The sequence below is a fragment of the Caretta caretta genome, chromosome 13 (assembly GCF_965140235.1).
Source record: "Caretta caretta isolate rCarCar2 chromosome 13, rCarCar1.hap1, whole genome shotgun sequence".
Lineage (NCBI taxonomy): Eukaryota > Metazoa > Chordata > Testudines > Cheloniidae > Caretta > Caretta caretta.
This window is the reverse complement of record NC_134218.1, coordinates 26,067,608-26,080,274: the sequence shown is the minus strand read 5'-3', so window position 1 is coordinate 26,080,274 and position 12,667 is coordinate 26,067,608. Positions and strand designations below refer to the sequence as shown.

At 44.1% G+C, this 12,667-nt stretch overlaps 1 protein-coding gene across 4 annotated transcripts in view; it reads right to left on the bottom strand.

Annotated features, from left to right (window-relative positions):
• Positions 1-6,050: 6,050 nt before the first annotated feature.
• The window catches only part of DLGAP4 (DLG associated protein 4), a 343,252-nt gene continuing 336,635 nt past the window's right edge, over positions 6,051-12,667 (bottom strand). For all 4 annotated transcript variants that reach the window (XM_048819748.2, XM_048819747.2, XM_048819749.2 and 1 more), the window contains 3 exons: positions 11,002-11,093; positions 8,729-8,881; positions 6,051-7,807 (listed from right to left, as the gene is read on the bottom strand). In XM_048819748.2, coding sequence (XP_048675705.1) covers positions 7,589-7,807; positions 8,729-8,881; positions 11,002-11,093 — 464 coding nt within the window. In that variant the 3' untranslated portion in view covers positions 6,051-7,588. The remainder of the gene's footprint in view (positions 7,808-8,728; positions 8,882-11,001; positions 11,094-12,667) is intronic.

Sequence of the window (12,667 nt, the reverse complement as noted above, 5' to 3'; positions counted from 1 at the left end):
CGCGGACTGACCACCTCTCCAGTTCCTACTTTACCACCAACCTGATAGAATCAGAGCAGAGGAAGGAGGACAGGACATGAATATCCACAGGGACTGCATATCTCTAAGAACTCCACTTACCATAAGAGAAGTAACCTTTTCTTTTTGAAGCCCTGGTCCCCATGGATAATTCATTCTGGGTGACTCCTAAGTTGTATTAATTGAGGCCAGTGGGAGGATGTGCTCTGCACCCCAGTTTGGAGGATTGCTGAACCTTAAGGAAGCATCCCCGGCGAAGCTTAAATCAAGGCATAGTGCCTGGTAAATGAATAGGAGTACTTGTGGCACCTTAGAGGCTAACAAATTTGAGCATAAGCTTTCGTGAGCTACAGGAATGCATCCGATGCAGTGAGCTGTAGCTTATGAAAGCTTATGCTCAAATAAATTGGTTAGTCTCTAGAATTAAATTGGAGAATTGGTCTGAAATGAACAAGATGAAATCCAGTAAAGTCCAGTGCAAAGTGGTTTCTGGTGCCACAAGTCCTCCTTTTCTTTTTGCGGATACAGACTAACACGGCTGCTACTCTGAAACCTGGTAAATGAATGGAGCCCCAGGTGGCTGCTCTACAGCTCTCCAAGAGTGGGGTTCCTTGCAGGTGAGCCACAGAGCCCTGCCAGACTGAGGGGGGAGGGGATTCCACAAGATCAAAGCAGAGGCGGATGCAGATGGATTGTCAGCTGAGGGCTGAGCCAAAAGTTGAATAATGAAGTCTGTCACTGTGGCAAACCTGTCTTGAGGTAAGTAGCCTGTCTCGGAGAGAGTCTAGATTTGCTCCAAACAATTTTATAGTAGTTGTGGGTGTTAAAGCTGACTTTCCTAGATTTCCCAGAAGCCCCAAGGAGTGACACAGGTCAAGTAAGGTGGTGACTGCTACCTGTACCTCCTGATACGATCGTTCCATGAACAGCCAGTTGTCTAGGTAGAGAAATACAGGGATGCAAAGGTGCATTGCCCTCACAGCCATGATGTTGGTAAAAACCCTCGGGGCCTCTGAAAGGCTGAAGGGGAACACCTTGTTTTGGAAATGCTCTAGGTCCACCGTAAAACCCAGGAATCTCCTGTGCACTGAGTGAAGGTCTATATGAAAATACTGTAGGCATCTTTCAAACTGAGACCTGCAAAAAGTCACCTTTGTTCAGGGAGGGGATTGTGTTGCCGAGGACAACTATCCTGAATCTTGAGGGGCAGATGAAGTCATTCACCTACCTTAGGTCCAGGATGGGTCTCCAGCCCCTCTTCTTTTGGGGGATTAGGAAGTATTTGGAGTTAAAGTCCCTCCCCTTGTAATGAGGAGGTACTGGCTCCCTAGCCCCTAAATGAATTGGAGAGTCCAGCTCCTGTTTGAGAATGCTCTTGGGAGAGGAGTCCCTGAATAGGGACAGGGAAATGAGTTTTGGGTGGCATAGGGAAGGAATTTGATCATATTGCTGGATGCAATGTCTAAAAACCCATTTGTTTGATGTCAAACTGCCTCATCAGAAGGAAATGTGCCAGGCAGCCACCAAGAGGTGGGGGAGAGTCATGATGTGTGGATTGGTTGATAGCTCTTGAACATCCCCTTGGTAGACTGCTGAATCTACAGAGGGAATAGTGGTGGGGTGGGTGTGTCTGCCAGACTGCATGCACTGGCATTTTCTCAGTGGGTCATAGGTCCTCTGGTGACACAATGATAGTGTTAAAAAGAAACTTGAGAGGCGGTCGGTCCATGCCACCTCCTATGTCCTTGGTTGCAAACACAAGGCAGTGAAGGCATGGATCAACAGACACTGCTACTGAAAAATTTCTGGTCCTGGGTGCAGAGTGCATGCACAGCCACTACGAATACTCACAGGGATCAGCACATGAAAACCTTTGTAGGATTGTTTAGCCTTCTTGATGTCTTACCATTCTGCACTGTCCATCATATTTTGACCAAGGGTCTGAGTACACCTCCACCTAATTAGCACTTGTGCTTTTAAAAGCTGGGAATATATTCATATAAACTCCACTCCACAGTGCTCACCACCCAGCAATTATCTTCAGCATACTCTGATGTAACTACCTCAATACCATGTGCTTCTGGCATCACTGGGGTTGAAGACATGGGTGAGATCTTTACACAGGAGCGTGATCACACAGATAGAATTAGACCAGGAACCATAGCCATCCATTCAGCCCCATGGTGAAAGCTGTGGCATAGGCAAACTCACCACGTCCCCTAACCCTATCGATTCTGCTAGTACAAAAGGCCAGAGAACAAGAGCCAAGATATACGCACACACTCCTACTGATAAAACAGAAAGGAGCTCCAAGTAATAATGTAATACCATTAGAGTGGCCATGCGCATTGGAAAAAAGCTGATTACCATATCCATATAATTACCAGAGTTTTATTCATTTATTCTAAATGGCATATGTAGAGATTCAGTTTGAACTTGGAGAAGCCTTTCTGTTCTCTAAAGTAGCCGTTCGCAAGTCTACGTAACACCAAGTCTAAAATGCAAGAAATGGACCAGGATCAAGCTGGAAGAGACCTGCATTTTCTAGTCTAAACCTCCAAATGCAAGGACACCATCTAGTAGGTCGGCCAGGTCATTTTCACCACTGGGGCACAGTGCTTATGTATCTAAGCACTCCAGAAGCTTTGAGTCACATTCCACTGACTGTCCTATTTTTCCACACAGGGAGAGGTTTTCTTAAACCGTGTGGCACAGTCCTAGTTAGTGGTTTCTAACTCCAGGAGGGCATTAACAAGCACGTATCTGGCAGCAGGGAAGTGAGTTAAGGGCAAAAGAGCAGATGAAGGCATGGAACCTTTGATCCCTCTTTGCCATCCCACCATTATGCCCTGTCCAAGCTTGGCAGACGCGAACAGGTGTAAGACCCAGAGCTTTGCTTGTAGATATATACCAGCTTACACATGCCATCGTTACATTTTAGAAATGCACTTTTTGTTACTGCTAGAGCATTTTTTAAAAAAAATGTATTTGTTGCTGCTTTCGTTTCAGAGTGCACCCAATTTGTAGCGGCATAAGGGAGGGACCTACCAAAGCACACTATGATCACAGAAGCTTGTAGAAGCAGCCTTGAGTGAGTCCCATACGCTACAGCCAAGTAGAGAGCGAGATTATACATCAGAACATACAAGAAAGGGTGTCTAACAAACCATACATAGTATATTACTGTTTCCCTCCCCAAACACATTAAATAAAGACTACCTCTTTAGGCAGTGGGAAGTAATAGGCAGGAGGATACTTTCACCCTTTAAAACAGAGCGCTCTTGTGAAGCCAGTTCTTCAGTCTACACAAAGTAGGAGTGCCCAGTAACCAGACTGCTAGCTTCTTTACCAACAGAAGGGCCCCACTTACACTGACAAGTTTGCTACGGTAGAGAATCACAACAGAGACAATGCCACATCCTCCTTCATATGACTTTCCTCTCCCACAATGCCTAGAAAACTCTTTTGGACCATGGCTAGGCAGATGGTAGGTAGACTACTGCTCATTATACACTGCATCTTCCATTTACCATCACCTTATGCTTCTACCCACTCACAGAATATCAGGGTTGGAAGGGACCTCAGGAGGTCATCTAGTCCAACCCCCTGCTCAAAGCAGGGCCAACCCCCGATTTTTGCCCCAGATCCCTAAATGGCCCCCTCAAGGATTGAGCTCACAACCCTGGGTTTAGCAGGCCAATGCTCAAACCACTTTCTCTATCCCTCCCCCACTTTCTCTATCCCTCCCCCACTTTCTCAAAGCAGGACCAATCCCCAATTTTTGCCCCAGATCCCTAAACGGCCCCCTCAAGGATTGAACTCACAACCCTGGGTTTAGCAGGCCAATGCTCAAACCATTGAGCTATTCCAAGGCTGGGTCAGACACTGTTTTGCATGTTATCATAATCATAGTGAGCAAGCTCTCTACGGAAGGGAATGTACCTCTATGGCACCTAGCGAACTAAGGCCCTGATCCTTGCTTGGGGCTTAAGCGCTACTGTAATACAACCAACATAACAGCAGCTCAGGCCAATTTATAACTTGTTTGGTCACCTGTGCAGACTGCAGCAAACCATTAATCCTCCTGTGTTAGAGTATGACTCCCTGCCATTGTAGGTTTTCCTATGCATATGGACCCACCCTAGGAAGCTGATGCGTAGATTGGAAGTCACAAAGTGCAAGAGGCAAAAGCAAAAGGGCACCAGCAAGGTGCCATCTTTTTACTAGTCTACAATGGCAGCAAGGTTCGCATTACAAAGTGTTGGGCATCAGTCTAGATATAAGGCTTCCTGTGGAATTCAAGTCACATTTTAAAAAAACAACCTAGGGAAGATTAACAAACATGGGGCTAGACAGCTTCTTACTTCTGCCCTGGAGCTAAAGTGAAGTAAAGGAGACTAGATCATTGCAGGAAGTTTCGCACAATTCAAGATTTAAGAACAAGATCATGTTAATTGTAGCACTGTATGTACAATTAAAAAAAATCACATCCACATAGTATTAGATAATTAGAGCTATAGAAACCTCTATTAAGCACAGTTTCAAGAAATAAGCTTTAGGTTTAGGATTTTCATAACCACTATAGATTTCCTGTAATTCCAATCACTTCAGTTGTGGCTGTTTCCTTCGAGAATCTCCTTAGACTACTAAAAACAAGAAGCTCCGTCTGTGAAAGGGAAAAATACTCAGCATTATTCCTTCTCCCTCCCCTCCACCCCCCAAATTATTAACACTATTGCTATATTATTAGGCTGATCTTAGAGGTTGGGAACAGTCTTTCCTCTTTTCCCACTACCTTGAGAACAGAGGTTGTACCTACTTTCCATTCGGGGGCTGACTGGGGAAAATGAGAGTGGTCAAGCGGTAAGGACACCTGAAACGGAACTGTTTCTGCACTGAATGGACCAGAACCACTCCCAAGATGAAACAAAGTGATGATAATCGAGGTGATGATAACATCCCCTTTCATGGTCAGAAGCCTATTTCAATGTCAATGACTGTGCTATTAGCTCTAGATCAGGAGGTAGGTCTGTTGCTACCATGTCACCCTATTAGGGGAAAAAAAATTAATTTGCATGTGCAAATTAAATCTCCCCAACTGTTGACTGGCTCTCAAGGGGTTACGAGGTATGCTGGAGAAATGGGAGACTTAGATTGCATTCAAACCCTTGAAGTGAACACTGAAATACACTAGTACACAATCACACACATACAGTACGTCTACAGACCCACAGTCTAGTGCATCAGTTCACAGATATTACAGAGAAGTCACGTCCATGTCGTTTAAACAACTCAACTGTGCCCTAGAGGTTAAGAAGCCCATTAAAAAAACAAAAACCAAGAATATGGTCTTTTTTTTTTTAAAAGGGGGGAAATATCAGAGCTATAAACTGAGGTTAGTTTTGAATTTTGTTTTATTTTATCAGCCAACTGTCCTTGCTTTATTAAACCTTATTCCTGCAGGAAAGTAAGGAGATACTGATATAACAAAAGTCTGGCAGAGAGGCATACACTTGCTTCTGATTATCTACCATGGCTTGAGACACTGACAATATATCTTACCCACCATAAACCCATTATACATGCCCTGCTTCACTGTGCCTGGCCAGAACCCAGGGAATATGCTTGGAACTCTTTGGGCAGTAGACCAGGTATGATTGACTGAGGCAGTGTGAATGGTCCCCACGCCATTTAAAGAGGTTTTTCAGCTCAGCAAAACAGGCTACAGCCCCTAACAGTGAGCCCAGAAAACAACTGCTCAACTGCTTTGGGGAGAGTACCCCAGCAGTCTGGGTACCTTTGGAAATGTGATTAAGATGAACTCACATTCTACATGTTCCTAGTTTTAGAATGCTAAGAAACTCTAAAAAGCCTTATTTAAAAAAAAAAATCCAGCAAGTCAACATCTTCTACCCATAAAGTTAAAAGCCAATGCTAGATTTGAGCCACTGTTTATGGTCATTGCAGGCTACGAGATTTATATGGTAGGAGAAATCTTTCATACTATATATGCATAAACACAGTATACAGTGTTCACTTAGATAGGATTTAGGTTTTTATTTTATTTTTTTCTCCTTTTTGATCACCAACACCCTGATTTAAATTCCTCTGGGATTTCCCCCACATGAAACAGACAAGATCTCCCCACTCAAACAACATGATTGCTTAACTTGGGGGCAAGAGTTCCTTTTGGGGAGAGTATCAAAATATTTAGCAACCCCTCCCTCCCCACCAAAAAAAGCACGGGATACAAGGAAAAATAATCTGATTACACACAGGGTATATATTTTTACACACACTTTTACACACATCTAGATATAGTACATGTAAAAATATATGCTATACATACATCCACTCTCACTGAGGTGCTTTTAATACACCACTTGCACGTGTGTATGGGTATGTATACGTGTGTATGCATTAAATATACAGATCCTAGTAAGTGTATATGTGCATATGTACACATACATACAGGTAGGCCGGCTGCCAGCCTGCCATTAGCCACCCTCCCCCTTCTTTTTGTAGAAAACCCAGTCCTCCACCCTGAAATACCCTATCATTACCCTCTTCCTCCCCCTTCAAACAGGTCTCCACTGTGTAGCAACTGCTTTTATAACAAGTGATTCTCAGGAAAATAAAATGTGTAGAAGGGGACAAAATAAGTGTATGTGTGCGTGTGTGCATGTGTATGTGCGTGTGTGTATGTACAGGGGTCACATTGTTCCACCACATCATCCTTCCAGCTCCCATCCTGTGCCTGGAGTGGGGCCCTCTTTCTTTTGGAATCAGACAACGAAGCGCTGCACCCATCACCATCTTATTGCACACATTTGCTTCCAGGCTGCATTAAGGACTCTGCATTACATTCCACAGAGCTTTTCCTCCTTCCGTTTCAAACAAATACATCGATATGTGAACCCTGCTGCCCTGCCCCTGCACTTTGCCCCTCTACCCTCCCCCCCCACTAAAGGAAAAAGAAAGAAAGGCTGCTTGCTAGCAGAGTGCAACAACAGTACAGGCTGAACAGATGTTCTCTTCGGGAGCTCTGTGGAAGAGAGGTTATTTCTAACACAGTAAACAAAGCCATGCAAAAAGTGGGAGAGAGGGGGTGGACAGGGTAGAATAAGAGGTAGAAGAAAAAAACCCTAAGGATAAGGAAGAACAGAGCTGAGGAGAAGGAGAAAGAACACAGCATGGCAAGTGCTCAAGGCTTCATTTTTTTGTCGTCCTCTTCTTGTAAACAAGCTAATAATTCTCATTAGATTGAACAAGTAAAAAGATTGAAGTTCCAAGTCTGAGGGGCTGGGGCTTCCAGGAGTCTTTTCAGTCTGTTCAGCAACACCATAGCCAGTGAGAGAAAACAAGAGGGGGAATTTTTGTTCTTGTTGTGTGTGGAATTTTTTTAAAATCTTCATTACTTAAAGCTGAGAGAAAAAAAGCCGAATTGGGAGCCCTTTGCCAGGTTGGCTCAGCGTCTCTAGACTGAATAAATCACACTAAGTTCAGAGAGAATTTTTTTTCCTCTTTAATGATTTAGAAAAACATGTGTTTCCTTCCTCTTCCCCTTTGCTCAAAGGCGGGTCTGTGCCTCAGGGACGTAGATTTCAATGCTGTCCGCGCTCTCTGTGGCAGAATTCTGCCGGACAGAGGCAGCCCGCTTGGCTGCCATGAGACGCTTGCGAGCTTCCTGGCGTTGCTTATCCACAGAGTCAGAGGCTTTGTCCCGGTTCAGTGGGGTTTTGGGCTTGGCTGGCTTCTTTGGCACTGGAGGGGGTGGTTTCTTCTCTTCCTTTAAGAAACAGTAAGAAGACAGACAAAACATAAAATAAAAATGCACATACAAAAGTTCTCTCGCTTCTGAGACAACAAGGAGAGGGAATGGTTTGTGGCCCAAAGGGGGACATGCCTTTCAGCAACGGAGCATCAAGTGAATGAGGAGAAAGGATTCTGGTCCAAGACACTTCTGTTACATACAGTTTTTACTCTCTGCTTTCCATTTAACAGACAATGCATTTAGTCTCACTCTCTGGTGGCACAGAATCCCACCCCAGGAAGCAGATATGGGTTTGAAGGTTGCTCCTAGGGCTTAATGATGGGTCAGAGCACATTGAGAAGATTAACACAGCTGGACTTTAAGAGGCAGACCTACAGTGTGCAATATAAGCTTTATAATACATAGTGAGATGCAACTCATGTCCCCCCACATTGCAGAACTGATGTAGGCATAGAAATAAAGCGCACACATGGGTTTAAAGTGACATGGTTCTCACAGGTACTGATTACAGCCTATTCAGTAAAAACTTAGCCTCTTTATCCAACATCCATTTAACAAAGAGCCTGTCACCTCCCGCTATGTAAATGTGTGCTATTTACTCATCTACCCTTGACCCCCCCCAAACACTTTTCCCCTGAAGGTTTAAGGAGTTTCTAAAACTCATTTTAATTTATTCTATAGGAATCTTCTTGATGCACCTCAAAGGAGATTACATGTAGGGGTAATCTTTTCTGCTTTTGAACATGCAGGAAACATTATTATGATTACATGCATTAAGAAAAGGTAGAGACTACGCAGCAAGCAGAAGACAGCAGCAGTTTCAGAAATCTAATCCATGAAATGGTAGTTTAAGAACACAGAGCTACAACAGAAGGGCTATTGCTGACTCAGCAGAGTGCACAATAGTTTGGCCACTCTGAACTGCCCCATGCTCACCTTCTTCTCCGGTGTTTCTGCCAGTTGCCAGCTGTTAGCCTTTAGGTGGTAGAGCTCATCAAATTTCATGCTGATGTCTTCAATGGACAACTGCAAGAGATCCCAAAACCCAGCCAGGTCCTGGGCTGTGGGTCTGGGATTGGCATTGGGGTTCTGCAAGGGAGAGGGTATCAACAAGAAAATCAGAAACAGCATGTCACCGAAGTCATGAGATTACAGTAGTCTGTGCTACATTACACTTTTACCCTTTGCAATTCTCAGCTCATGTCGACATCTACTGGCTGGGACTGAAACTGCAGACATTTCTCTAAAGTATCCATAGGAAGAGGACAACCAAAATGTCTCATCTTCACCACACAGTGCATGTTCTCTTCTCTATAGGTTCTTGTACTGTACCCATCAGCATAGTATGAGCACATTCCAACAGTGCAATAAGCAATGTGACTACATATTGGTCTTTTTTCCCCCACTCTCATTCTCTCTCCAGGAGAGACGTGTGTGCAGTGGAATATCTTGTTTTGATAGGGATTTTCAAAAATATACATGTTGCTATATGTTTACATTACAGAAGACAGACAAAAAATTGTGCCTTGCACTTGGAGTGAAGGTGGTGATGTTTATGCTGTTCCTTAGTACTTGGGGGAGTTCATTCCACAGCTTCTGATCAGCCCCAGAGAAAGTTCTGTCTCCCATAGACAGACAGATGTCACTTACAATGCCTTGGTCATGGCCAACCCTGACAACATTTACCACAGGAGAGACCCAGTCTAGAATCCAAGTACATGTTGGTAGCAGGAAGAAAGACGGCTGCTTAGCCTAGTGCTAATCCCGCAGAGCTACCATACCAGAAGTCCTAAGTTTGAGTTCAGAGACCAGAAAATTTGTGGTTTCTTTTTTAGGCATCCAGATGCTATGGTAATACTTGAAATAACAAAACTGGACAAACCATAATCAGACCAAATGGGATAAAGCCTGAGAACCTGAGTGCCACTTGATACACAGAAATGCAAACAAGCTGTTTGTTTCTGCTAGAACTTGGTCAGAAGTAAAACACATTCTCTCTGAAATGGAACTGTGGGAGTTTAACAGTAACCCACAACTGGCTTGAAAGATTCTAAATAGATGACAGAAGTTTCTCCAAACAGCTAGCTGTTCCAAGTGAACTGGAGTTGGGTCCCTGAAGAATCTGAGCTCTACACATGGACCTGGTTTTCAGAGTGCTCAGCACACACATCTGGTGTCAGATTTTTAAAAGATCTCCATACTCAGCATGCACCCAACATGCTGAGCTTTCTAGAAAGTCTGGCCCCTGGATTCTCTGCCAGTGCAAATGTCATTACAGCTATCAGCACAACCAAAAGCAGTCATTCAGCACTACCCCCTATTTTCATGGCCCATAAAACTTTTCCAATAAATGTCCACTGGGGCTGCAGTTTGACTCATACCTCGCCCGGAAGGCTAAATTATTTTCCCCAGAAGGTTTCAATAAAAGCTACTGAGCCCTGACTGAAGTGTTCCTTAAACATCAGAAGGGCTTTCACCCTCGGATAAATCTAAAAATACATTTTAAAAATATTAAGTTGGTCCTGTTGAGACCTAAGCCAGGACAAGCAACTTCGCCACATTTGAAGAAGTCTGAGTCACACACAGCATTTTACAAGCAACTGGAATCAGTACTGTGGGGATGGTTCCATCAGCCATGCAGGGTAAGCGTATTCTGAGAGGGTTTGGGGGCTTTTTATAAACACTTCATTTTTGGCTAACCCTTTGCAGTTCATCTTAAAAAATATTTCAGAATAATAAAATACATAGCTCAAGCAGGCATTCGGAATGCAGAATCTCTCTGCAGCCTACCAGGATTCAAGCCTCGAGCAAATTACAGACAGACATTTGTTTCAATCCTCTGATAAATAGTCGAGCCAAATTATGCCTCCCAATAGGTGTGCTTGGCTACCACTGATATCAGTGAGAATCACGAGCAGGCATCCCAGGGCAGAACATGGCTTTAATGTTGCACACATACAACAAGAAAATGTGTGAGGTGCCCAAGCTACCCCTCTTCGGTTGCTAAACTGACACTAAGTGCATGTTAAGAAAGTCAGCCTCCTGTTACCGCATAGCTTGTGAGACCCACTTAGTTTTTATTTTAAAAAGCATCATCCATCTTTAGCACCAGGAAACAGCCCGGTTGTATTATACACAGAGCTGCTTCAGCTTAGCAGTACAGAGCTGTGGTTAGACTACTGCCATTTTACAAAGTTACTTCTACTCACCAAGTTTTGCTCACAGAGGCCCCGGAACTGCTGGAACTTTTGTGACATTAGTAACTGTGCGCTGCCCACTGCGCTGAGGACTTTCCCTAAGACTAAAGAAAGAAAAAGGAATTTGAGACGTTAGATACGAAATAAAAACATCTGAATGTAGCAAACAAGAATTTTTCAAAAAGTTAAGATGCTTCCTAGCATTTATACACATTGGCTTATACTCGTTCCACGAGCAAAATTGTGTTTTACACTCATGTTTTAAACAAGCCATGTCACAAACGATCTATTGTTACAAATGGATGCATTGCCCCTAGGTCTCTGTATACTTTGTTCTCCCTTGTTCTACTGCCAAGAGACCCATCAAGGATGGCAGACAGCCACGCTGCCACAAGATTCTGTTTTTGCAGTAGAGTTTTACTGAAGTTCCTAGGCAGAGGAATCGTTTTTGGGTATGCTTTACACTGCAAAGAGAGACCTGTGGCAGCAAGTCTCAGAGTCCGGTCAACTGACTTGGGCTCGAGCTACGGGGCTAAAAACAGCAGTGTAGATGTTTGGGGTTTGGGCCGGAGCTACCTGAGCCTAAACATCTACACTGCTATTTTCAGTCCCATAGTGTGAGACGGCAAGTCCAAGTCAGCTGACCCGGATTCTGAGACTCACCTGCTGCAGGTTTTTTTGTTTTGAACCATAGACTTGTCCCTAGAAGCCAGTTTGATATCCTCTAGAACCCCTCTTCCCCAATATGTATTTAGAGAAAGTGAATTCCAGAGACCCCTAATTCTACAGAGAAGGGAAGCCGCATTCCAGCTGTGATAGATTGCTTCACTTATTGTCCAATTTGTACACAGTACTATTGATATCTATAGCACGATGCTTCCTAAAACAGAGGGCACTAAAATCATTAGATTAGAGCCTACAGCAAGGTTGAATGACAAGCCTTTTAAGGCACAATCTATAGGCGAGCCACCATTGAATGTGCAATGCCCCTGACCTGCAGGCACACGCACTCAGACAGACCTTAACCCACTCTTCCAAAATACAAGAGGATCATGAGGAGGGCAAATCAACCATCTCTTTTCACAGAAAGGTTTAAACATTGAGCAGTTCATAAATATTTAGCAGAACGAAGTGTTGAAGTCCCAGGATTTAAAGACTCTTCCTCAGAGTGCTCAGCGGTGTTCTTAGGTGTGGAAACATTGTCCTCTCTTGCCACCAATAGAAGCGTTTGGGCTTTTTACTACTGGAGGTTCAGCTGAAGACAAAGCAAGAACTCTCAAATGCACTGCAGGATCATATGGCAGTGAGGAACTCAATGACAGATCCTTTACCTATTCATTTTCTGGGCTTTAACTGTTTTTAGTATTTTTGTCTGGTTTGCTGGGCATGAGCTGGACTCTCCAAACACACTTTCAGACTTAGTTCAGCATTAAACAGTTTTCTGGGAAATATTTACTAAGGGCTAGATGGACCCCATCCCCTATTACTCCCTTGCTCAAATGAGTAAGGGCTGCTCAGAGCACAGCTCCTGCCATGGGGGGGAGAGCAAAGCTGGTCCTTGATACTGCCCCTGCAAGCAACCAGGTGAGGAAGGTCTAAGAGTAGGAACAGCCCTGCCCTGCTTGTCCAACTTGCCAGCCAGAACAGCTGGCTTGATGTATGGAGGCTGGGGGAGGGG